At 40.6% G+C, this 25,012-nt stretch overlaps 1 protein-coding gene across 1 annotated transcript in view; it reads left to right on the forward strand.

The window, feature by feature from the left end:
- Positions 1 to 15,095, forward strand: part of fam32a (family with sequence similarity 32 member A) — a 16,954-nt gene extending 1,859 nt beyond the window's left edge. Inside the window, exons 2-4 of the mRNA XM_048614099.1 lie at positions 1,308 to 1,467; positions 8,164 to 8,217; positions 14,224 to 15,095. Of these exons, the coding sequence (XP_048470056.1) occupies positions 1,308 to 1,467; positions 8,164 to 8,217; positions 14,224 to 14,292 (283 nt within the window). The 3' untranslated portion in view covers positions 14,293 to 15,095. The remainder of the gene's footprint in view (positions 1 to 1,307; positions 1,468 to 8,163; positions 8,218 to 14,223) is intronic.
- Positions 15,096 to 25,012: the final 9,917 nt, after the last annotated feature.

Raw genomic sequence — 25,012 nt, forward strand, 5'->3', positions numbered from 1 at the left:
TTTCAGAAGCCAGTCAGGGCATCTTGAGTAAATAAAACAAACATCTATATAGCTTCTTAACCAATTAGATTGGACCTTTTTGGAACTAACATTTTACGAATTCAGAAGGAAGAAAAGTGGGTGAAATTAATTCTAAATGAGACACAGAAAGAAACTAAGGTGATTAAAAAAATTAAGATTGAGAGAGAGGGAAAGGAACAGAAAATTTAAAACATGATCATATAAGTTAGAGATTCCATTTTGCAAATCAAACTGCTGTGTGGTGTGATTTTTTTTTTGAGAGTTGTGTTAACTGTTTCTCTTAGCTCTCATCTGATCTTGTATCATTTATGCATTATTTACAAATATTAACCCTAACATTTTGAAAGGATAATCTCACCTGTAATATTTTGTCCCCTTTTTTTTTCTGTTTTGTATATCAATAACAGTTTAATTAAAATTTTACAAATATTTGGCAAATGAAAAGCCAGATTTGGGGTTAGTCTGTTTACTACATTTAGACCTTGAATTGCTGGCTGAAATGCTGACAAGAAACTTTGTAAACAATTAATGCTGTCTTCCTAAAAGCACATCTTCAGATTTATTGTGTCCATTGGAAAACTGCTTAGTTAGGGATGGTTCTCCAGCATCGGCAGTTCCCACTATCTCTAGTCGGGAGTTGGATATTTAAGATGGAGATCAGAGGGGGCCCTCTTGTGGCACAGAGGTAGAATCCTTATCCCTGTTCCAAGAGGCCTGGGTTCAAGTTCCACCTATTCCAGAGGTGTTTGTAACATCTCTGAACAGGTCGATTAGGAAAATAGGTTAAATAAATGTGATGAAAATTTTTTTTCTCTTAGTCATCGTAAGTCTTTGGAACACTTTTTCCCAGAGAATGGTGTAGGCAAAATAGTTGAATATTTTTAAGGTAATGATAAGCAGGTTTCTAACTAAGAAGGGAGGCAACGTTCTTGGAGGTAGGTGGGAATGTGGAGTTGAGGTCATAATCAAATTAGCAGTTATTGGATGGTGGAGTAGACGTGAGGGCTGAATGATCTGCTCCTACTCCTGCTCCTAATTCAAATGCATGTTTGTATGTTGTTCCGCTCTCTTCTTCAAATGATAGATTTTAGCCCTCATTGCTTTCCATAGGGTTGTTTCTGGGGCTTAACCTGAAGTTTGAGCTCCTTCCACTATCTCTGCCCTCTCTCCATCCACTGCTCCCTCATCATTATAACCCCATCTCTACTGATCTGTGTACCTTGTTTCCCTCATAATCAAAGACAAGTGCTAAAAATTTGCATCCTTTGTGTTTTTTTTAATAAAAGGAAGAAAAAGAAGAATAAGGAAAGTAAAAAAATGCTGGAACAGATCATCTCAAATCAGAAACAGCACATGGTGAGAGAGGAGGCAGGAGAACATAAGCGAGTGGCTGTGGACAAAAGAACTCCAGCACAGAAGGCGTTTGACAAGATGCAGGAGAAGCGGGTGAGTTGTTGCATCCTACAAGTAAAGAGAAATTCAGAGATTTATTGGCAGTTCACAGCTCTTCATTGTGTGTCTGCACAGCATTAGTGTTTCAGTTTAGGCCCTTCGTTAGAATGAAATACAGTAGAACAGAAGAAGAATAAAACACAGTGGGGGAAGGGAGCGCATTAGTAGAGTATGCACGAAAAAAAAGACTGTGTCAATTGTGTAAATTTATCTCCTGAAGGAATCATTTTATTCCAGGATATGGATGTTGCAGGCAAGGTCAGCATTCTTAATTTCCCTGAATTGAATGGTTTACTTGGACGTTTTTTGAGGGCAGTTTGGAATCAATCATATTGATGTTGGTCTGGAATGATGTACTGGCCAGACCAGATAAGGGTGGTAGGTTCCCTTCCTGTAAAGACACTAGTGAAGATGGGATTTTGATGACAGTTCAGTAATTTCTGAGCTTAGTTTTTTTTTAATTCCAGATTTATTTGATCTCATAGGATCATTGAATCTGTACAGTGTGGAAGCAGGCCATTTGGCACATCGAATCTGCACTGCCCATCCGAAGAGCATCCCACCCAGATTAATTAATTGAATTCAACATTAATTAACTTTAATTAACTAGATTTAAATGTCACAGTTGCAGTGATACAATGTAAGCTCCAAGCTTTGGGTCGTTGGTCCAAGCCCCTGGATTCTTAGCATAGTTGCAGAACGATTTTGCTTTCGTACCTCCTAAAATGGAAAGACTCGAATAAGTCATAGAGTCATAGAGATATACAGCATGGAAACAGACCCTTCGGTACAACTCGTATGTGCCGACCAGATATCCTTTATAAATCTAGTCCCATTTGGCCCTTATCCCTCTAAACCCTTCATACTCATATACCTATCCAGATGCTTTTTAGATGTTGTAATTGTATCAGCCTCCACCACTTCCACTGGCAGCTCATTCCATACACGCACCACCCTCTGTGTGAAGAAGTTGCCCCTTAGGTCCCTTTTTAAATCATTCCCATCCCCTCAAGCCTATGCCCTGTAGTTTTGGACTCCTCCACCCCAGGGAAATGACCTTGGCTATTCACCTTATCCATGCTCCTCATAATTTTTTAAACCTCTATAAGGTCAGCCCTCGGCCTCCGACGCTTCAGGGAAAATAGCCCTTGCCTGCCTCACAGGCCTGGTTTTTTGATTTGAAGTGAATGCTTTAAAGATGGTGAGGATCTGGAAAAGAGAAGGATTTTTAGGCTGTGAGTTTCCCTGTCATTGAATCTCTTGGTGATTGGGTTCTCAGGTGGACTTTAACTGGAGTAGGTTGGCTGTGTTCCCTCTGTTGGCACCTTTCACTTCCAGTTGCTAGCTGATTTCAAAAGCAAACAGCAGCATGGATTTTTTTTTAAAAATCATGCTTGAGATCTGGTAGGTCAGAATTTAATGCCCACCACTAATTGTCTTGGAGAGGGTGATGGTAAGCTGTCTACTTGAACTGCTGCAGACTTTGGGGTGCAGGGACACCAGAGTCCTGTTAGGAAAGGAATTCTAGGATTTTGACCCAGCAACAGTGAAGGAACAGCAATATATTTTCAAGTCAGAATAGATCTTGCAGGTGGTAGAGCCCCATGCAGCTGCTGCCATTGTCATTCTAAGTGATAGAGGTGGAGGGTTTGGAGTGAATTGCCAGAGGAGCTTCGGTGAGTTATTGCAGTGCATCTTGTAGGTGGTGCCTCTGAAGACGAGAAGTGAATTATACATTGCAGGATTCCTAGCTTCTGACCTCCTCTTGCAGCTGCAAACTATATGAATGTGGATGGCCCAGTTTCTGGTCAATGGTAACCCCCAGTATATTGATAATGGAGGATTGAACAATGGTAATGCCATTGCATCCCAAGTAGTGATGGTTAGATTCTCTCTTGTTGGAGATGACCATTGTCAGGCACTTAGCTGGTGCAGATGTAACTTGTCACTTATCAACCCAAACATGGATATCCTGCTGCATTTGGATATGGACTGTTTCAGTACCTGAGGAGTTGTGAATGGTACTGAACATTGTGCAATTGGCAACAAACATCACCACCTCTAACCTCATGATGGAGGGAAGGCCATTGATGAAGCAGCAGAAGATGGGGTAGTGTCCTTGACCAAAGTAAGAGCCTTTGTAGTGCAGTGTCAATGTCCCTACCTCTGAGTCAGGAGGCTAGGGTTCAAGTCCCAACTGCTCCAGAGGTGTGTAATAATATCTCTTGATGATTTTATAAAATGAGGTTGATTTTAAAAAAATAATGCTTATCCTGGGGAAATCCTGGAATGGTGTGCTGGGGTTGAGTTGTTGGTCTCCAACAACCATTGCTATCTCCCCTTATGTAAAGTATGACATTAACCAATGGAGAGTTTGCTCCCTGATTCCCATTGACTTCGGTTAGGGCTCCTGATGTAACCCTATTCAGCCAAAAGCTGTCTTTCACTTCACTCTCACACTAACCTCACCTCTTAAAGCTCAATTCTTTTGCCTATTTCTGGATCAAGACGGTAATGATGTCAGGAACCAAATGACCATGGCACAACCCAAACTGAGCATCAGTGAGCAGGTTATTCCTTTGTAAGTGTCTGTTGATCACCAATAGATGGGTGATCAAGAGTAAACTGATAGGGCAGTAATTGGCCTGGGTAATATTCCACATTATTGGTTAGCAGTACTGACCCCCTCATCACGCAATTCTGGTAGCATCTATAAAGAGAGAGAGAGAACTTTTTCAATCCAATATGACTCTTCTGTGAACGAAGTGTTACGGAGGGAGAATGGCCAAAACCGTCTGATAGTTAAACCAAACCATAAGCCCCAATCTGTTGCGATGGGAGTAGGGATTGCCGACTAATAATCACCCCCTGGAACACCCCGCAGTCTGTTAAATGTTGTTAAAAGAAAGACAATCCCTGATCTCCACTTTACAAATAACAAGAAATTTCATTTATTTAACCCTAACAATGAACAAATTAACAGAATTACTAACAAAATGAACAATTTCCCCTAAGTACTAACTATTCCCTAATTGAACTAAATTCTAATGGAATGCTATTTGAATAAACACAAGTCCCATTTATATAAACCTGATTGATAAGAAAACAATAAATTAAAACTTAATCTCTCCAAACTCTCTCAGACTGTATGTCTTCTGAAACTCTTCCACAAATGTCTTTCTGCTGCCAAGCCTGCTGTTAGAAGGGTTTCCCTGCAATTTTGTTGGTGAGGTCTTTAATGTAAACTGCCATGGTACTTTTGACGGGTCTTCTTGGAGAGTTTACACAGTTTGAGAGAGCCAGGCTTAAACTTCTTTTTGGCTGCAGCTGTACATTGGCTCACTCTTCTGGATGGCAGTTGGCCCTCATCTTTATACCTGTAATGACATAATAGTATGCCTTACATAGGATTGGTTTGATGTTGTCAACGCCATCAGATTTAAATTCATTTGGCTTTCTGTATCTACGTGCTTGTCTTAACTTAATTGGCCAAATTCAAACTCGTTGTCAAAACATCAAAACACTTGAATCAGAGATAGTAGGAACTGCAGATGCTGGAGAATCCGAGACAACAAGGTGCAGGGCTGGATGAACACAGCAGGCCAAGCAGCATCATAGGAGCAGAGAGGCTGACGTTTCGGGCCTAGGCCCTTCATCAGAAAGGGGGGAGGGGAAGGGGGTTCTGAAATAAATAGGGAGAGAGTGGGAGGCGGATAGAAGATGGATAGAGGAGAGGATAGGTGGAGAGGAAACAAACAGGTCGAAGAGGCGGGGATGGAGCCAGTAAAGGTGAGTGTAGGTGGGGAGTTAGGAAGGAGATAGGTCGGACCAGGGAGGACGGACAGGTCAAGGGGGCGGGATGAGGTTTACTGGCTCCATCCCTGCCTCTTCGACCTGTTTGTTTCCTCTCCACCTATCCTCTCCTCTATCCATCTTCTATCCGCCTCCCACTCTCTCCCTATTTATTTCAGAACCCCCTTCCCCTCCCCCTTTTCTGATGAAGGGTCTAGGCCCGAAACGTCAGCATCAAAACACTTGTTTCACTTTTTGAGGCTCTCTGTATTAGCAACCTCCAGGTGTTGCTAACAGACATACATTTTTTTTAAGAAAGCACAAGAAAAACTCACGCCTTAAAGGGGCCTCACACTCTTTTCCCCTCTATCATTTTTACCAACAAATTCTAGCTTCCTGCCTTCCAATTCACAAATACTTCGCAACAAAAGTCATATTGGACTTGAAATGTTAACCCTGTTTCTCTATTCACAGTTGACGCCAGACCTGCTGTTTCTCCAGCATTTGCAGGGTTTTGCTTTTACTGCTCATCATGTGACTTTTTACAAATTCAAAGTCCTTTCCAAATGTAGGGTAGTGTGTGTTGGTTCTAAAATGCAATGTTCTTGTTTAACACTTTAAGAGTTGAGACTGTCTTTGTTTTTAATGACCCAGTTAATTTGATGGGTAGGTTTTTCTACCACGGAGAGGGTACACTTACCATAGAGGGAGCACAGCAAAAGTTCACATTTCTAATACCAGGAATGGGAGGACTGTTTACAAGGGGATATTTCGTTCAATTCGACCTGTTTTCACTGTAGTTTAGAAGATGGAGAGGGGATCTGATTAAAACATGTACAATTCTAATAAAAGCTAGACTTGATATAGGGATTTTTTTTTTCCCACGGCTGGGGATTCTAGAACTGGGTCATAATTTCAGGATATGGGGTACACCTTTTAGGACTGAGAGGAGGAAACATTTCTTTACTCAGAGGGTGGTCACCTTGTGGAATTTGTTCCCACAAAAAGCTGTGCAGGCCAGATCATGGAGTGCATTCATTACAGTTCTTGCTAATTATTTTGGATATTAAAGATAACAAGGGGTATGGGGAGCAAAGTCGGAATATGATCTTGAGGCAAACGCTCAGCCATAGTCATATTGAATGACAGAGCAGGCTTGAAGGACAGATTGGCCAACTCCTGCTCCTTGATTCTATGTTTCTGTAATATCCCTTCTGAATTGATTGAGGAAAGGGCACTGGTTTGAGTGGTTTCAATCCACAAAAGCAGTTGTGAGAACCCTAGGCAGTCGTGTTTTCTGGGCTTTTGTGTCCATTTTTTAAAATGTAAAAGTCTTGATTAAAAACCCGTCATATGCTCGGCCTACAATAAACTGTTCAACAGGTAAAACCTGAAAGGGAATATAATGCTGCTTGAGACTTTAACGAACCTGGTACCAAGCATGTTTGCTATCTGAGGAAATAATCTGGCTGGATTCTACTAAGAGAACATACTAGCTATCCTCTTTTTGAACTAAACATGACAAGTGACCAAAATCTCTGAAGTAATGTCCATAGATCAGGAAGGTCCTGTGTAGCTTGGAATTCCTAAAAAGGGAGAACAATTCATGAGATCTTGGAACTGTGAAACAAAAATAGAAAAGACTAGATATACTCAAAAGCCCAGCCAGCATCTGTGGAGAGGAGAAATGAGTGAATGTTTCATGTGTATATCCTCAGGTATAACAAGAAAAATGATGGATGAATGACATTTGAAAAGGAGGAAAACAGTCACTCTCTTTCTGCCTTGAGCACATGCTCACACATAAATGTTTAAATGGGGAACAAGAAAATGTTAGATGACAATGATGATGGGCAAAGTGCAAACACAATGCCTGCAGTTTCATTGTCTTCTGTTCACCTCTAAAACGCTTCCATCATATCTTCCCACTGCGTCCTGTCCTTTCTCACTGCTGCCTATAATGAGAGCATTAGAAACAGGAGCAGGTCATTTGACTGTTTGAAAGACACTGAGAAGGTGGGAGATGATTGAATTGCATCATCAAAGATCTGAAGTGGACTTTATAGGAGGATGCTGAAAAGATGTTTCCCTTTTGGGAGAGACTTGAGCTATGGAACAAATAAACTAAAGGGGCTGCAATTTAAGATCCGATATGGAGGATTTTTTTTCCCCTCTTGGAAGCTCATGAGCTCGTTGGAACTCATTCCTGCAGAGAGCGCTAGAACTGGGTGATTAAATATTTTAGAACAGAGCTTCTTTACTAATGACAGAATCAAATGGTATCAAGACTGGATAGGAATGTGGATTTGAGGCCACATTCAGATCCACCATAGTCACATTCAATGCTTTGTGTCTTGATATGTATGTAGGATCATAGCTGATCTTCTGTTTCAACCCCACCCTTGCAAACCATCACTTTATCCTTTAATTCCTCCTGTATCCAAAAAAAGATCAGCCCCTGTCTTGAATATATTCAAATGCTGAACATCCATAGCTCACTGAGGTAGAGAATTCCAACTTCCAAGTGAAGAAATTGCTAAATAATCAGCCTCTCACTCAGTGACTGACCCTGTGTTCTAGATTCCCAGCCAAGGAAACATTTTCTCAACATTTACCCCTTAAGCATCTTATATGTTTCAATTAAATCACCACTCATTCTATTAAACACCTAAGAACATAGGCCTACTCCTATATACCCAATAAAGCGTCTTGAGACATTCTAATATGTTAAAGATTTCATACAAAAACAAGAATAAAAGTGTCTTGCTAAAGTTAAAGTAGGTCTTTAATAAGACTGGACCTGTCTATATATTTGGCCTCCTCACTGAAGGCATTGTGGATACTTTGTCAATGAGTACAGTCTTCCTCACTTGTTTCCTGCTTTTGTATTTCTTGCAGCAAATTGAAAGGATTCTGAAGAAAGCATCAAAAACTCACAAACAGAGTGTGGAGGTAAGATGTTAAGATTTTTTCATCAGCAAGTATCATTGATATTTAGAATACTGAAATTTATTTTACCTTGGAGATTTTGGCAGAATGGTCGCAAATGTTCAAAATTTGTTTTGTCTAAGAATCTCCAGAAGAGTGAAACCATTTCTAAGTTTAGAGATGGGAAATGAAACAGTGAAAATAAGAGAAGTAAGAATAGGAGAACATAAAGGTAATAGTGCTAACAGTGTCGTCAGCTGTAAAATGCATACTATTTGAGACAGGCATAAAGTGGGCAGAGACCACAGTAATAGATTGAAAAATGCCAGTTTGGAAGGAATGAGAAAATAATAAAGTGGAAAATACATTGACAAGCGAGCTATAGGAGAATGTATTGAAAACAATTCTTTGAATGAGAAAAATAAAGGGATACAAAAATATTCTACAGGCACCTTTAATAATGAAAAGTCAGGATTAGGATTTGACCACCAAGAGACATGTGAAAAACTCTCAAATAACGCAGTAACTTGTTGTTTACCAGGCAGACTAACATAGTGAATCTAGTGTTAGAAGAGGAGATCAAAGTACACATGTGGAAGATAAATGAAAAATTGATCAAAATTAAACAAGGATCCAGATATATTGCATCCATGCAACGTATTAAAAGATGTTAAGGAAGAGATAATGGGGATGTTGTTTTATATTTACCTACACTGGTTAGAAAAGGGAATAATGCTAAAGGACTGACAAACAGATAATCTGATTCCTGCATTTAATCAGAAGGTAGATTACGTCCAGGGAACTGCAGACCAATTTGCTTAATGCTGGTGGTAGGAGGGATAATGGATTCTTACTCAAAGATTTAATAGAAAAACACCTAGAAACTTAAATTATTAAACAATAGTTCATTTGGATTCCAAAGACAAGGACAGGAATGACCAAGCTTACTGAATTTTATAAAGAAAGAACAGAAAGAATAAACAGAGATGATGTAGTAGGTGTGTTCTTTAACTTTCTGAAAGATCTTTGATAAGGTACCATACAGTAAACTCATGACCCAGGGTTACTATGATTCGTTGGGTATGTGGCAGAACGGATAGCACTCTGGCGATAAAACAGCAGTAAAGGTGACATGTATCTGCTCAAACTCCGTGAAAGTAGTATTCCACAGATTCTGGGATCACTCTCTACCATTTATATCAACAATTTGGAGTAGGGAATAGAATACATTTTCAAAATATTTAGGTGATAAATTTGGCCTGTGATTAATACTGAGGAAGACCAACAACTTACACAAATAAATTAATAAACTTGTAGAACGGACATAGATTTGTTAAATTAATTTCTGGATAGTGTGTGAGCCAATGCATTTTTGTAAGGCTATGGAATTCCCATTGCTGTAAAAGTAATTAAATTGAAATAAGGACCTATGTGTAGAGATGGACAAATCACCATAAACAATACCTCAGGTTAATGGCCCAATATATCTATTTTCATTTTTCTTCCCTCTTCACTTTTCTTTCTCTTTGTTCCCTGTTAGACTTTCCTCAGCTGTCGTTACATCTCCTCCTTTCAATTTTTCCCTTTTTGGGGTACATCTTCTAATTTTAAACCTAAATCTACAGCAGTCCTTGGCCTAGCTTACTGTCTTATCAGCATCTCGGGTGTACTCACTCTGGTATAATCCTACAGTTTCTTTCTGTCTTTCTCTTGGCATTCTTTGTATGGCTCAGTGAGATACTCATTACTGCCCCATTTGACTTCCTGAACAACTTTCCCACGTAGCAATTCCACTAAGGGCTAACCTTTTCCACCTCATTTCCATCTGTCTCACTCCTAATGCTGAAGCTTAAAAGTAATAGAAATCTGTTCTTCATTTCCAATATGGTTTTAAAGAAGGCCAACTTTGAGGTGTTGACTGGCAAAATGCTCAGTGAGGTTTGCTCGGTGGCCAATTCTAGGCAAACACGGCCTTGGTGTAGCAAACCTCCCGCCTCTACAAATGTCTTACTGATCTGTGAAGAAATACAAACAATGCATATTACCGAGGAGTGTCACTTCTTAGAGACTAATCACCTAAACTCAGCAGGTGAGGAAGTTGTTTCTTGGGTTTGGGGATTTGCATTCATTATATCAGTAAAACTGCTGGTCTTGTGGTTACTATCACCAATCAGTATCGGCCCTTTATCAACTTCTTTTCATGGATGCTGTCTGATCTGATGAGTATTTCCAGCCTGTGCTGATTTAATTTCCGATCCTCAGCATGCACAGTATTTGCTTTTGAGTTGAAATGGTATGCAAGCCCTTGTGGGCGACTTGTATTGACTCCAAGTCTTAAAATTCTTTTCAAATCCTACTATGTGTTTGATCCTGTCAATGTTTAAACTCCTCTATCCCCAGAATTCACTGCTCTGTACTCATTCTGGTATCTTAATCATCAACAGCTTCAAATACTACACCAAAAGAGGCTGTGCCTTCAATTGTCAGCAGACAAAGCTCTGGAACTGTTTCCATAAACCTCTCCATTTCTGTTTGCTCCTTTCAGATGTTCCTTGAAACCTAACTGTTTCCTGAGATCATCTGCCCTAATTCTTCCTCATGTGACTTGGTGCCAGATTTGTATTTAATAATCCTATGAAGCACCTTGAGACATGAATGAAGAGTCTTGCTATCTAAGTCTTTGATTAGATCGGACTTGTGTACAGGTTTGGACTACTTAGCAAAGGCAACGTTAGTCTTGAATGTGGTCATTGACTAAGATAGATGTTTGAACATAAAGGGAATATAAGTAAGTGTAGGGTGAACAGCAATGTTGTTAGTGAATGGCTTGAGGGTGCTAAAGGACATCCTGCATTGTATTTGATAGGAGAAGTGAGCAATGCTCCTACATGTTTGGGAGTCCAAAGTCATGCATTCACCATCATGACTAACAAGTGAATTCAATAAAAATTCTTCACCCAGAGAATGGTGAGAAAGTGTGATGTGCTGCCACAGGCAACAGTTGAGCTTGAATAGCATAGATACATTTACGTGGACTCTAGACATGCACGTGAGGGAGAAAAAAAATAGGAACAGTGTTCCCTCTGAACTGCAGCTGCTCGGAGGTTCCACGCACCAGTCAGCGTGCTGACAAATTGACTTCCAATTCCAGAAGTTGCTGCTGCAAACAGACTTGAGATCTGTGCAACAGAAAAACAAATGGGGTGCGATGTTGGTGTTGAAGAGGAGATGCTGATGGGATGAGATGAGGTGAGGTGAAGGAGATAGAGAAGACACATGTATAGATCAGATGGTTTTATGTGGTTCTGTGCAATTTGTTGTAGTGTCTGATTCTACCCCTATATGGCGCTGTAATTCTCAATAGTTGGAATAAGCCTTGCTGCATTGGTGTAAAGAGCCCCATGCTGTGGTGTGGCTGTGAAAGTACACTACTGAGCTGTTCTACATCATCTGACATTTCCCTTGTACATGGGGCTAAACCAAACACTCAGCTGTATTTTACAGACAGTCCCTAATAAACTAAAATGACTATGTAAAGAAGGACAGGAAATGACCTGCTGATTCATACAGATGTATGGCCATCTACCTGTTTCCTCCCTCTGTTGTGCAATCTCCGGAGACAGAAAATAAACAACAACAGTCTGGGTCATTGCAGAAATTGTTCTTAGACTGATGAGAAGTAGAAGTCTGTCAGAGAACTTCAAGAGGATTTAACATTTTGTGCATGGTCTTCTTTAAAGCATTCATCACCTGAAAACATCTCCTATTATTTTGAGTACCCGTGAATGGGGAGATTTCGAGACTGGTCTGTGAATGCACATGTCTTCTAAAATAAGGATGCTGATGTGAGGTTACTGTATTTTAGTCTCTAACCAATACCTCTGAGAATCTACATTAATTTTTGTGTTGACCTAAAGTGTACCAACCAGAATGATCGCTTAACTGGAATTTCTGCTATCTCTCAATTCCTGTTACCTTCAATTTTATTCTTCCTTGTTATTAAAAAGCCATCTGGAAACTCAAACTTGTTCCCAGTTGGAAACAGCAGTTACTGCTCAGAGCTGTTGTCAGTGAAATTGACAGTTGGATTTTGTTATTTTCAAAAGTCAGTCTGGAGGTCTGTAATAAAGAGTTAAATGGTGATTTCCAAAACGCCAGAGTGCAATATCCACTGTTTAGCGGAAGTTTCTCATCTCTGAGCACACTACTAATATACATGCATTTTATAATTTAATGATGAAAATATGTTGTTCAGATTGTTGTACAGTTAAATCTACTCAGTGTAGAACTGTTTATTTAAATCAGTGAGAATTTCTGTTTAGGTTTGTGTTCAGTTATAATGATCTGTTTAGTTCTGGTTTTATTGTAATCCCGTGCTGTGCTGGGGTCTTTGACTGTCCAACAGTTCTCTCCCGCTCCCGCTCTCTCTGTTTCTCCCTCCTCCACCATCCCCCCTCTTCCGCCCCCTTCCCCCTCCAACTCCTCACACAAAGAGCAGCAGCTTCACTAACCAACAATCTTAATTAACCGTAACCAGCCACTTACCAAGTATGCTGGTCAGCTCAACTTTTCCTGTAATTTGGAAATGACTGTAAATAATAAGTAGTTTTCTTGAAGGCATATGGAGAATTTTTGAGTAACATGCATTTGAAAGTTTCATTCTTGAGATGTGGGAGTTGCTGGTGAGGTCACCATCCATTTTCCATTCTTAATTGTCGTTGCAAAGTGGTTGATTAACCACAATTTGGAACTGCATCAGTGTGTTGGGTAAAGCTAATTGCACAATACTGTTCAGGTTCATGCTGTAGGGTTTTGACCCACCGACAGTGAAAGAACGGCCAATGCATCTCAAGGATAGTCAGGCTAACTTAGAGATGAATTTTGAGGCAGTTGTTTAATCAGTCATTCAGGGGGCACAGTGGCTCAGTGGTTAGCAATGCTGCCTCACAGTGCCAGGGACCTGGGTTCGATTCCACCCTCCGGCAACTGTCTGTGTGGAGTTTGCACATTCTCCCCGTGTCTGCGTGGGTTTCCTCCAGGTGCTCCAGTTTCCTTCCACAGTCCAAAGATGTGCAGGCTAGGTGGATTGGCCATGCTAGATTGCCCATCATGTTCAGGACTGTGTAGATTAGGTGGGTTTTAGGGGTATGGTTCTGGGTGGAATGCTCTGAGGGTTAGTGTGGACTTGTTGGGCCGAAGGGCCTGTTTCCACACTGTAGGGATTCTATGATGATGCTAGTTTGAATAAAATCACAGAATCTCGGGAATGTTAACAGCGCAGAAGGAGGCGATTCTGCACGTTATGCCTGCACCATAAGTAGCAAAGCATTAGCCAGGAGAATGGCCGCTAGGTGTTTTATCTTTCAAAAACCCAAGTAGGATTTTCCTTAAACGCGCTGCCAAATTGTAGGTTCCCTCTTGCCTAAAATGAAATTTTGGTTGAGCATCGCTTTAAACAATTATACTTTATAGCAACTAATTGTTCAAGCTTTTGCTTTCCATTTTTATGTTTGAGTTAGCAGTTTACCAATAAGAATTAATCCAGCGCAACATTGTGCGCAGATGCTGTTAAGATATTCAGTCCTGTGCCTGTACTGCAGTTTCTGTTGAGTTGTTAAGGATGAGGAGAGAATATGTTATGTTTTGGATGAAGAGGAGTGTGTTGTTACAGTTTAATACAATGACCTTAAGTCTCTTCAGTTTTGCGTCTGGATGGGGTGTGAAGGTGAGAGTCTGCTTGGCATTTGCTGCCTGCAAGGGTCTTGTACCTATGCTCAAAATCAGCTCGGTTCCAAGTCACAATTGGCGACAAAAGACACTAAACTAAGCAAAAGGACTTCGAGGTGCCCTTCTGAGGACTCTCCTATATTCCAGATTTACTTCCTTCAGCATCCCGTCCACCAGCACTGCCATCCACTGTACCTGAATCACAGCATCATATCGCAGAAAAGCCAGACCCTTGTGGACACCAGTTTGTTTGTTTTGCTATCCAAAACACTCACTCGTAACTTTTCTTTGCTTTTCTTGCAGGAGTTTAACCGACACCTGGATACCCTGACAGAACATTACGATATTCCCAAAGTCAGCTGGACTAAATGAGGAGATGAAGGAAACTTTTGGACATCTTTTTATTGGGATTTCCTTTTTTGTTTTCTGAACACTTTTTGCATCTGCAGTAAATTAAAATGGGTTTGCTCTCTGAATCAGTTGATCTGTGAGGAAGGGACCTGAACTGTTCCAGATGAATCTCTCATTAGACAGTTTATCAGTTAGCAAATATAAAGTTTCTTTTGACCTGATTGATGTGGTTGCATGTTCCATAACTTTAGAACAGTTTGCAATGTTATACAAAATTAATAGCTGATTGTGTGAATTCAAATGAGATACTTGCCTTGGAGTGAGGAGTCAACTATTCTGTGGCAGAATTGCTATGTTTATCTCTAATTTTTGCATAGTTTTATGTCTTTCTTCAGTTGTGTGCCACAACATTCAGACTGGACGCTAGCCAACCTGCTGATCCTTGTATAAATGGCGGGCATACTTTTTTTTAAAAACACACAACATTGAATTAATATTGACTTTGACTTTGTTTTTGAGTATGAATGGAAGGAACGTTAAGGGCAGAGGGAAGGAGGTGGTGGTATTTGAATTTCTGGGATGCCACAGAGGCTTTAAAAGGTGCTGATTAATGTACCTCCTATTGTTGGGCGTTTGACCAAATTGATACCGTACTGTAACATCATTGGACTGTAAGCTGTACCTAACAGATATGTGGAGGAATCTAATTCAATCAGTTGAGCTCTTTCCCCGTGGCTGAGCCAGATTCATTGTCTGCTGTTCACGAGGATGCCTTCCTTCCGAGGTTTGAGACCTGGCTAAATAAAACCTCTTTATTTAAAGTACTGATGATTTCCAGGAAAATGTTTTACATACATAGTTATCCTTCAGCACACTCTGATATCAAACTCTTTACAACACTTCTTTAAGGTTGGCAGTGGGGATGAGGAGTAGTTTGTAATGATCAAAACAGGAATGGACGCATATCATAATGAGAATGGAACAGGAGGGGATGTGCAAATGTTTGTCCATGATGTGAGTGTAGAATTCTGCCAGCTCCTCTAGCAGTAAATCCTGCTCACTGCCAAGTGACCTTTATGTTCAGCCAATGATATGTTCTCATAAATTAACACACCACCTAAAACCATTGACTTTGGAGCCCTTGGAAAATTCTGCCTATAAGTAATCATTTGAAAGAAAGAACTTGCTTTTATGTAGCACCATTCATAGGTTTGAGATATCCCAAATTTAAGAGTAGCCAGATTCCACAAAAAAAACCATGAGATAAATGATAAGGTCATCTCCTTTCCATGACAAAGTTTGGATGGACCATCCAGTATCGAGCAGGGAACAGAAAATTGACATTGACAAACGCAACCTTAGAGAGACATAGCTGCTAGGTCTGTGACAAATGGTGATGGAATCAGCAAGAGGGAAATACTTGATCCTGTCCTCACCATGCCACCAGAGGCAGGTGCATCTATCAATGACAGTATTGGTAAGAGTGACCACCACAGTCCTTTTGGAAATGAGGTTCCGTCTTCACATTGAGGATACCCTCCTTTTATGTTGTGTGGCCAGTGTGCTAAATGGCATAGATTTTGAACAAATCTAGCAACTCGAGACATCTGTGTGGCATTGTAGGATTTTAGTAGCAGTAGAATTTTTTTCAACAATCTTTAAACTCTTACACACAACCTGTAAGCTTCCCCAGTTTATTGTCGTTATCACCCTGGTTCCAGGAAGCATGTAGGAAGACATGCCAGACATACCTAAAAATGAGATGTCAACCTAGTAAACAATGTATGACAACTTGTCTGGCAAACAGTGGGTGCAGCATGCATTAGCTAGGCTAAGTAATCCCACAACCAACTAGACATGAATGGTGGTGGACAAACGATTAAGAGGAAGAGGTGGCCCCAAAAATATCCCCATCCTCAATAATGGGAGAGTCCAAGACATCAATGCAAAAGAAAGGCTGAAGAGTTTGCATTCATTTTCAGCCAGATGTGATGTGTAAATGGCCATCTTGGCCTCCTCCTGAGCTCCCTAGCATCACAATACTCGATCAATTCAATTCAATTTGTGTGATATTGAGCAACAGCTGAAGGCACTAGATACTGTAAAATCTACGAGTCTGACAACATTCAAGCAATAATAGTGAAGACCAGCATCTGTGGAGTCAAAGCAGAATTAATCTTTGGGTCTAGTGCCCCTTCTCCATTACTGACTTTAATTAGGAAATATATGCTGAAGATGGGGTGGGGAGAGGACTAAACGATAGGTGGAGATGGAGTCCAGAGAGAAAAAAATAGTTTATAAAAGGATGGGTAAAGGTCAGCCTGGGAGAATCAATAGCTGCTAATGGGGATCATTAATGGCTAACAATGAGATGTTTGTAGTGGATGGAGACGGTACAGGCCTTTCTTCTAGGAAGAAGTGGAGAACACAGATCATCCTAGTGGGGGTGGACATGTAAAGGGATCGCACATCCATGGTGAAGAGGAGATGGCTGGAGACTGTGAACTGGCAATTCTGAAACCGATATGAAGCATCAGAAGGATTGTGGATGTAAATGGGAAGGGACTGAACAAGGGGAGAAAAAAATCAAATTGAGGTAGGATGAGATGACATCTGTGGGGCAGCAGCAGGAAGAAACAATGGGTCTGCGTGGAAGTCCTATTTTGGCAAGGAGATAGAAGCAGACCATGTGGGGTTAGGGGATGATGAACTGGCAGGCATTGTGGAGGCAATCACCAGATGAAATAAGGTTAGTGACTGTTGTGGACAGAATAGCCTAATGTTCGATGGTGGGGTCATAGTCCGGGGGAGATAGAAATAGGTAACTGAGAGCTGGCCATCAGCTTCTGCAGTGTGCAGTTTGGTACGTTGTTCCCATAAAGGTGAAAGGTGGGACCAAATAATCTAGAGAATCACGGATGTAGAGGAATGTACAGAATTGGGAAACGGAAGCGTATGGTAGGTACCGTGGGCTCGAAACACTGGAAGCCCAGACGTGTAAAAAGTCCAGGAAGTTTCTTAAAAAATAAATTAGGGAAGTGAAAAAGTGGTATGAAAAAATACTGGTGGGTTAAATAAAGGAAAGTACAAAGGTATTATATAATTATATATTAGGCAAGACAATAAGCAGGGGAAAAAGTGAGACCCCTTATGGATCAAAGTGGCAGAGCGTGGAGCTGGAAGATGTAGCTGAGATTTGAAATGAATACTTTGCATCTATTAGAGAAGGATGGTGTAGGCATTGAAATCAGGAAGTAGGACTGGTGTATATTTGAACAAATTACAATTGAGAGGGTGGAGATAATATCAGTTTTAGTGAGCTTAAAATTGGATAGATCCCCAAGCCCAGATGAGATGTATCCCAGGCTGCTGTGGGAGGCAAAGGAGATAGCAGGGCCCTGACATTTAATTTTTACAAGAGGCGTGCCAGAGGACTGGAGGACCACTAATGTGCTATTATTCAAGTACAGTGGTCGGGATAACCAGAAAACCACAGCCCAGTAACTGCAGCATCTGGGTAGGGAAGCTTTTGGAAAAGTTCTGAAGGATGGAATTAATCTCATTTAAGAAGCAACGCATCAAATTCAAGAACAAGGAGGTTACGAAAGAGCTGTATATAGCATTAGTTAGGTCACAGCTGAAGTACTGTGTGCAGTTCTGGCTGCCACACTATGGGAAAGGTATGACTGCATCAGAAAAGGTGCAGAAGAAATTTACCAGGACATTGCCTGGAATCGAGCAATTCGGCTATGAAGAGAAACTAGATAGATTGGGGTTGTTTACGTAGCAAAGAGAAGACTGAGGGGGTACCTGATGAGATGTACAAAGTTCTGGGGGGCAAAGGCAAAGTAGATAAGGAGAAACTGCCCTTTTAAATTGAGGGGTCAATAACTGAGGGGGGTGTATGGCATAGATTTAAAGTGAGGGGTGGAAGGTTTACAGGCAATTTAAGAAAAAACTCACAGAGGGGTTGAGATCTGGAACCTACTGCATGAAAGAGGTAGGAACCGTCAAAATATGAAAGAAGTATTTAGTTAGCACATAAAATGCCATAGCATACAAGACTGTGGGCCAAGTGCTGGAAAATGGGACTGGAGTAGATAAGTGTTTGATGACTGGTGTGAACACGATGGACCATAAGGCATCTTTGTGCTATAAAACTGTATGAATCTAAGAAAATAAACCCTCTTGTGGATTTCCTTTACGATGTTAATCAATTTTATTCCTTGATTGGAGATATTGGAGCAGAATTGATCTCCATATGCCTTACAGCCAATGACATCTTTTGAAGTGTATTCCCTGATGTAATGTAGGAGAACGCAGCTGTTAGGTTGAGCAAACTGTATTCCCATGGACCGTAATGAGAATTTAGAAGATTGAAAGGTGATATACAGATCGTTAAGACAAATGCAATTGTGAAGAAGCTTGATAAAATGGCTGCTGAGGAATTGTTTCTGCTGCTTGAAGATCTAAAATGCAAGGACACAGCTTTAGGATAGGATTGAGCTAAGGAGAAATGTCTTCACTCAAAGGGTTGTGAATCTCTGGAATTTGGGAGAGTTGTGGATGATCCATCTGGCTAGGTTATATAGATTTTGATCTCTCAGCAAATTGAGGAATGGGGAGGAAAGTGGAGTGAATTCCAAGGTCAGCCAAGATCAAATTGAAAGATGGTACAGGCTTGATGGGCCAAATGGTCTCTTTCCCTTATTGTAAAATAGTTGGCAACGATGGTCTTTTATAGTGATGTTGAGTCAGGGATAAATAGTACTTAGAACAATAGGTGAATTTCCTAGCTTTTGAAGGGGCACTGTGAGATGTTTAACATCTATTTGAGTGGTCAAGAGACTCCTATATGTAATGACTCATGCTTAAGATGATAGTATTGACAAGCCAACACTCCTTGAGTAATGTGCTGCATTATGAACTCAAGACCCTGGAGTGGGACTGGAATCTATAACCTTCTGATTCTCAACTGGTAATACTATAAGTAAGACATTATGACCATGGTGTTGGGGAGTCTATAAATAGCTATGCTACACTGTCAGATGTATTGTCTGACAGATGAGGTGTCAAACAAAGGCTAGCCTATCCTCTTGATAGGCATTGAAGATCCCACAGTTCAATTCAAAGCAGGGTTCCCTGATGTTCTAACCCGCATATCTCTGAATTAACATCATGAAAATAAAATTGGACAATGTTTGCTGTTTATCTCATTACTGTCTGTAGGAGTTTACAGTACACAAACTGACTGTCCTATCATCCTATGGCATGTTCTGGGATAAGATTCAAACAAGACTAAGTGGAGTTGAAACCGCAATCACATCAGTTTTGGTCTTATTGAATGATGAAACAGGATTAAGGAACTGAATGACACTCCTAACCCTATTTCTTATATTCATATTAGGTGCTAACATCTTTGATTGGATAGCTTGGAACCAGCGATCACAGACTCAGGATAAGGGGGTAGGCATTTGGTGCTGGTGAAATGGCCTTGCAGAATTGTAAATCTTTGGAATTCTGTGGAATTTTGTGGACACTCAGTCATTGAACATATTCATGAAATTGATGCAGAGATGAAAGTGAGGTAGACAGTCAGCATATTCAACTGTTTGGATAATCCTGGTGTACAGAGATATAGGGAAAAGGCAGGAGACTGACAGAGGATAATAGATCCAGTGGGGGCACGATGGGTCGAATGGCCTCCTTCTGCCCTATAATAATTTTTTTGATTTTATGATTCTTTGTTGTTGAAAGGCTCAGTTTGCCAAATGGCTGAATCCTGCAGCTGTTTCTTGCATTATGACATCAATAGAAGCCACCTCACAGACTGGGGAGTTACAGTTTGGGCAGTGTGGTGGCGCGGTGGTTAGCACCAGTGACCTGAGTTTAATTCCAGGATTGGGTGACTGTCTGTGTGGAGTTTGCACGTTTTCCCTGTGTCTGTGTGGGTTTCCTCTGGGTGCTCCAGCTTCCTCCCACAGTCCAAAGACGTGCAGGCTAGGTGGATTGGCCATGCTAAATTGACCTGTAGTGTGCAGACATAGAACATACAACAGTACAGCACAGTACAGGCCCTTCGGCCCACAATGTTGTGCCGATCTATTATCATACTAAGACCAAACTACCCTGCATACCCTACATTTTACTATCCTCCAAGTGTCCATCCAAGAGTCGCTTAAAAGTCTCTAAAGTATCTGACTCCACCACCATTGCCGGCAGTGCATTCCACACGCCTACCACTCTGTGTGTAAAGAACCTACCTCTGACATCTCCCCTATACCTTCCTGTATTCACCTTAAAATTATGCTCCCTCGTAATAGTCATTTTCCTCCCTGGGAAAAAGGTCTTTGACTATCCACTCTATCTATACCTCTCCATGTGCAGGTTAGGTCGATTGGCCATGTTAAATTGTCCCGTAGTGTGCAGACATGTGCAGGTTAAGTGAATTGGCCATGCTACATTGTCCCTTGGTGTCCAGGGATGTGCAGGTTAGGTGGATTGGTCATGCTAAATTGCTCATAGTGTCCAGGGATGTGTATGTTAGGTGCATTAGCCATGGTAAATGCAGGGTTATGGGATAGGATAGGGATCTGTGTGGGTTGTCCTTCAGAGGGTCAGTGTAGACTCGATGGGCCGAATGGTCTCTCTGCACTGTAGGGATTTTATGATTCAATAATTCTTGCTCTGAAGTGACTTCACTCTTTTACTTCAATAAATAATGGATCCTTGTTTTAGAAAACACAAACCAGAACTGTTTAATTGCTTCACGTTACCTTCTTAAAATACTGCAGTCTAGTCAGCAACTCTGACAACCCATTAATCTGTTTGACCTCTGTACGTGCTCCATACAGGGAAGCGATTCAGATGAAAATAGGAATTTTTGCAAGTAAAATGTAAGTTGATTTGTAACTGGGCTTTAGCAAATGATCTGAATTGAAAGGGAGATGCTAGGTCAGGCTTGGAAATATTTAGCTCACTGAAATTTGAGTGAGGCTAAAGTGCTTTGGCTTTGAATAATCGAATTAATTCTCCAAACAAGGCGTCTGGCATTAAGGTAATTGCCAAAATCAACTTAAATTTCTAGTAGGAATGTTCTCGAACTTGAAGTGGCCACACCTGCCACCGTCTAGCCAATCACCTTGTGCCAGATCGTCTGTACAATCTGTTTAACTGTTTGTTGCTAAATGTTCTATCACTGATAGAAGTCTATAAAATTACGAGAGGCATAGATAGGGATGACAGTCAGAATCTTTTTCCCCAGAGTTGAAATGTCTAATACTAGGGGACATGCATTTAAGGTGAGAGGGGGAAAGTTCAAAGTAGTTTTTTTTTTACACAGAACGTGGTAGGAATCTGGAACGTGCTGCCAGGGGTGGTGGTGGAGGCAGATACAGTAGGGACATTTAAGGGGCTTTTCGACAAGCACACGAATATGCGAGGAATGGAGGGATATGGACCATGGGCAGGCAGAAGGGATTTGTTAGCTTGGCATCATGTTTGGCACAACATTGTGGGCCGAAAGGCCTGTTCCTGTGCTGTACTGTTTTATGTTGTCGAACACCAGGGTAAAACGATTCACTGGGCTCACATCTTGGCCCAGGAGTAATTGAACTTTCATTCCTGAGTCAAGAGAAACAGGTTATCTCTCTTGAATATGACTTAAGGCTGGCTAAGGTGTGCGTGCAGGGTTCCAGTGGCCATGGTTTCAAAGACTAGCAGGGAAGTTCTCCCAGTACCACTGAATGATTACAGAAGGAGGCCATTCAACTTGTCTTATCCATGCTGGTCCTCTGCAAAAGCAATTCCCTGGTGCGACGCCCCCACTTTTTCTACATCATCTTGCACCTTTTTTCCTACTCAGATAATTCCCTTTTGAGATATTCTCCAATCAACCGGTTCAGAGATTTTATTACACACCCGCTGGAGCAGGTGGGACTTGAATCCAGGTCTCCTGGCTCAGAGGGAGGAACACTATCACTTTGCCACAAGAGCTCCAATTGCCTTTTGATTGAATATTGTGGATCATATGCAATCTTCAAACAGCAATTAGAATTAGGTTGGCTGGGGTCTTGGAACACAGTGTATCCGAGTGGTTCTTTTCAGATTCGGTTCAATATAGTTAAGAGAAGGCTCGACAATAACAATTTGCTTAAATATGAACATTTATTGAGTAATAATAAAAGACGAGAGGAAAGGAACATTTATTAAGTCAATAAAAATAATGAAAAAGAGAGGAAAGAAACAGTAAGCCTCACGCCCTTCTGCACGTCAGGGATCCCTCAATCAACGTCTGATCTGGAGGTGAGGTTGTTCCTGGCACTGTTCACGATCCCAGTCTGAGATGAAGTCCAGTGACTTGGAACGAAACTCTTTCTTATACAGTGTAACAAACAGCCAGGCACAGACAAAAGCAACTACAGAGAAACATGTTGGTTGTGTCAGCTTTGGCATGTACAGGAATGTTCACAGGACTCATTCAAGGTCATGCAGCTGTCGAATATCGTCAACACGTTTAGCCCTTCGGCCCATCCTATACAATCCATCCCTGAAGATATTTGACAGCACATGTAACAATTGCAGATGCAGACGCGTGAGAACATCTAATAAGAGTATGTAATCTACACTGGAAGATTAAAACTACAATGAAAATAACCATCACCAATATGAACAATACAACAATAAGGTGTATCATCAAATTAATGATTGCAGTGGCCTTTGAGGACCAATCCTTAAATATATATCCCACCCCCGACGTACAATCAAGGCCGTGATGGAACCAACAAATCGTGCCACCTGACTGAGGCAACCAGAATATCTTTTACATTTTTTTCAGTTAATCTATTTATATAATTTGCTCTAAAATTCAGTATATTCCAGATTCAGGTTCCTTAATTTGTGCTTTATTTTTATCCTCCAGTTCCCTATCAACAGATCACCACACCCAATAACAGTAAAATAACATCATACATGGCCTCAAAATTTCTCCCGCTGTCTTGATCTGTATACATCTTGAGGATCCTTCTTCAATACGTTTCCCTCGTTTCCAAGTTTACGAATGATTGTATCATTGAGTGTGAACTACCTCCAAACGCAAGTACCCGCTTTTGAGCTATAACATGCATGGTATCAAGCAATGCAGCTCTAATGTTCATTGGGCTTTACCCTCAAATTATGCCTCCCACCTTTTATTTTTCCCAGGGTTCCCTTACCACAGACTCCTACACCACCTGAGTCTTAGCTCAGCCTTCTTTCACATACACTAGCTGTCCTAACACATTACAATTTCACCTACTGGTTTAAACCCTGGAGTACGTGCATCATACAAACACTCAAGATGGGGTATGATAGGGTAACCTCCTTTTCACAACTGTAACATTTTAACCTCAATTGTCACTTCAACCCATTATTCTTTTTTTTTTCATCTGCCACCAATCTCCACCCTTAATTTCTTCATCTCATCCAATTTTGCAACTTAACTATTACCAACATATCTAATTCCAGAGATCTGTAGTCTATGGAACATAATCTTATAATATTTTACAGAAGTCAACCATTTCTGTTTGATTCAGGCACAATATACTTTGTTTGTTCTTTCTCTAAGGTGACACTTTTTTTTAAAGTTACTTGATGACTCATTCTAGATATTTGATATATCTCAATATAAATTTGTCCAAATTCAATATTCTGTTTACTCCCATTAGGTCATTAATCATTTTGAATGCACTGAAACCATTGAGACTGTCTTCAAACACTTTACCATTTCCCAGAATCCATTTAGATTTTCAGGTTAACTATTCCATTTAAATGTTTTAGAATACCAGGGCATGTGAGTCTTAATATAGTTTTTGTCACGATATGCCTAAGTGTACCCAGACTCAGTGGTTTCAAGATTCCTGACACTCACTACAATTGATATTTCCACAGTACTTCCCCAACACTGAAATGTGTTGTTGATGAACGGCTTGATGGGTTGAGGGTGCCTCCTCCATCACTGTATTGGGGCATTGAAATCCTGCAAATGGGTTCAGCCTTCAGTGTCTCCAATTTCAAAAAAAAACAAACAAGCTGCATCCATTACATGTCAAGCAGAACAGGTTAATTAAATATTAACTTACCTACAGATTCAAAAAAAGTGGGTGGGTGTAAATTCCTGCACTGTCATCCATTTCTCCTCCTCCTTGAAGCAAGGGAAAGCCCACCCCTTTGTTAAATTTGCCTTTCCAAAATCCTCACACACAGGGAGTTGCATTTTCAACATTCCAATGTCCCTATCATTTGTATTTTAACAATGCGTCAATATTATCATCGGGAATGAAAGATTCACTTGTGTTAAAACAGTATTTGGAAGTTCAATCTGACTGGAAAATGAAATTCCAAACATGGTAATTTCTGGAATTAAAATCTACCCAATCCAAACACAACATGGAGCCAATTCCAAAAGCTAAATTTTTACCAAACTTTACAAACCAAATTTTTGAATCAACATTTCACAGATTTTTGCTTTAACACAACCGATGATGGCTTCTTAAAAAGACATTACATTAACCATACATGTCCCCACACTGATACAGGTATGCAACACACTTTCAAATCATCATACATTCTCAAAATGTGAACTAAAACTTCAAAGTATCCCCAGATCTCAAGCTCCAGGGAACAAAAAGACACAAATTGTACAAGTCAACATTTAGCAATCAACAAACAAAGGTGCATTCAAACCAGACCACAAAGAGTTAAC

The sequence above is a fragment of the Rhincodon typus genome, chromosome 29 (genome assembly GCF_021869965.1).
Source record: "Rhincodon typus isolate 14 chromosome 29, sRhiTyp1.1, whole genome shotgun sequence".
NCBI classification, from domain to species: Eukaryota; Metazoa; Chordata; class Chondrichthyes; order Orectolobiformes; family Rhincodontidae; genus Rhincodon; species Rhincodon typus.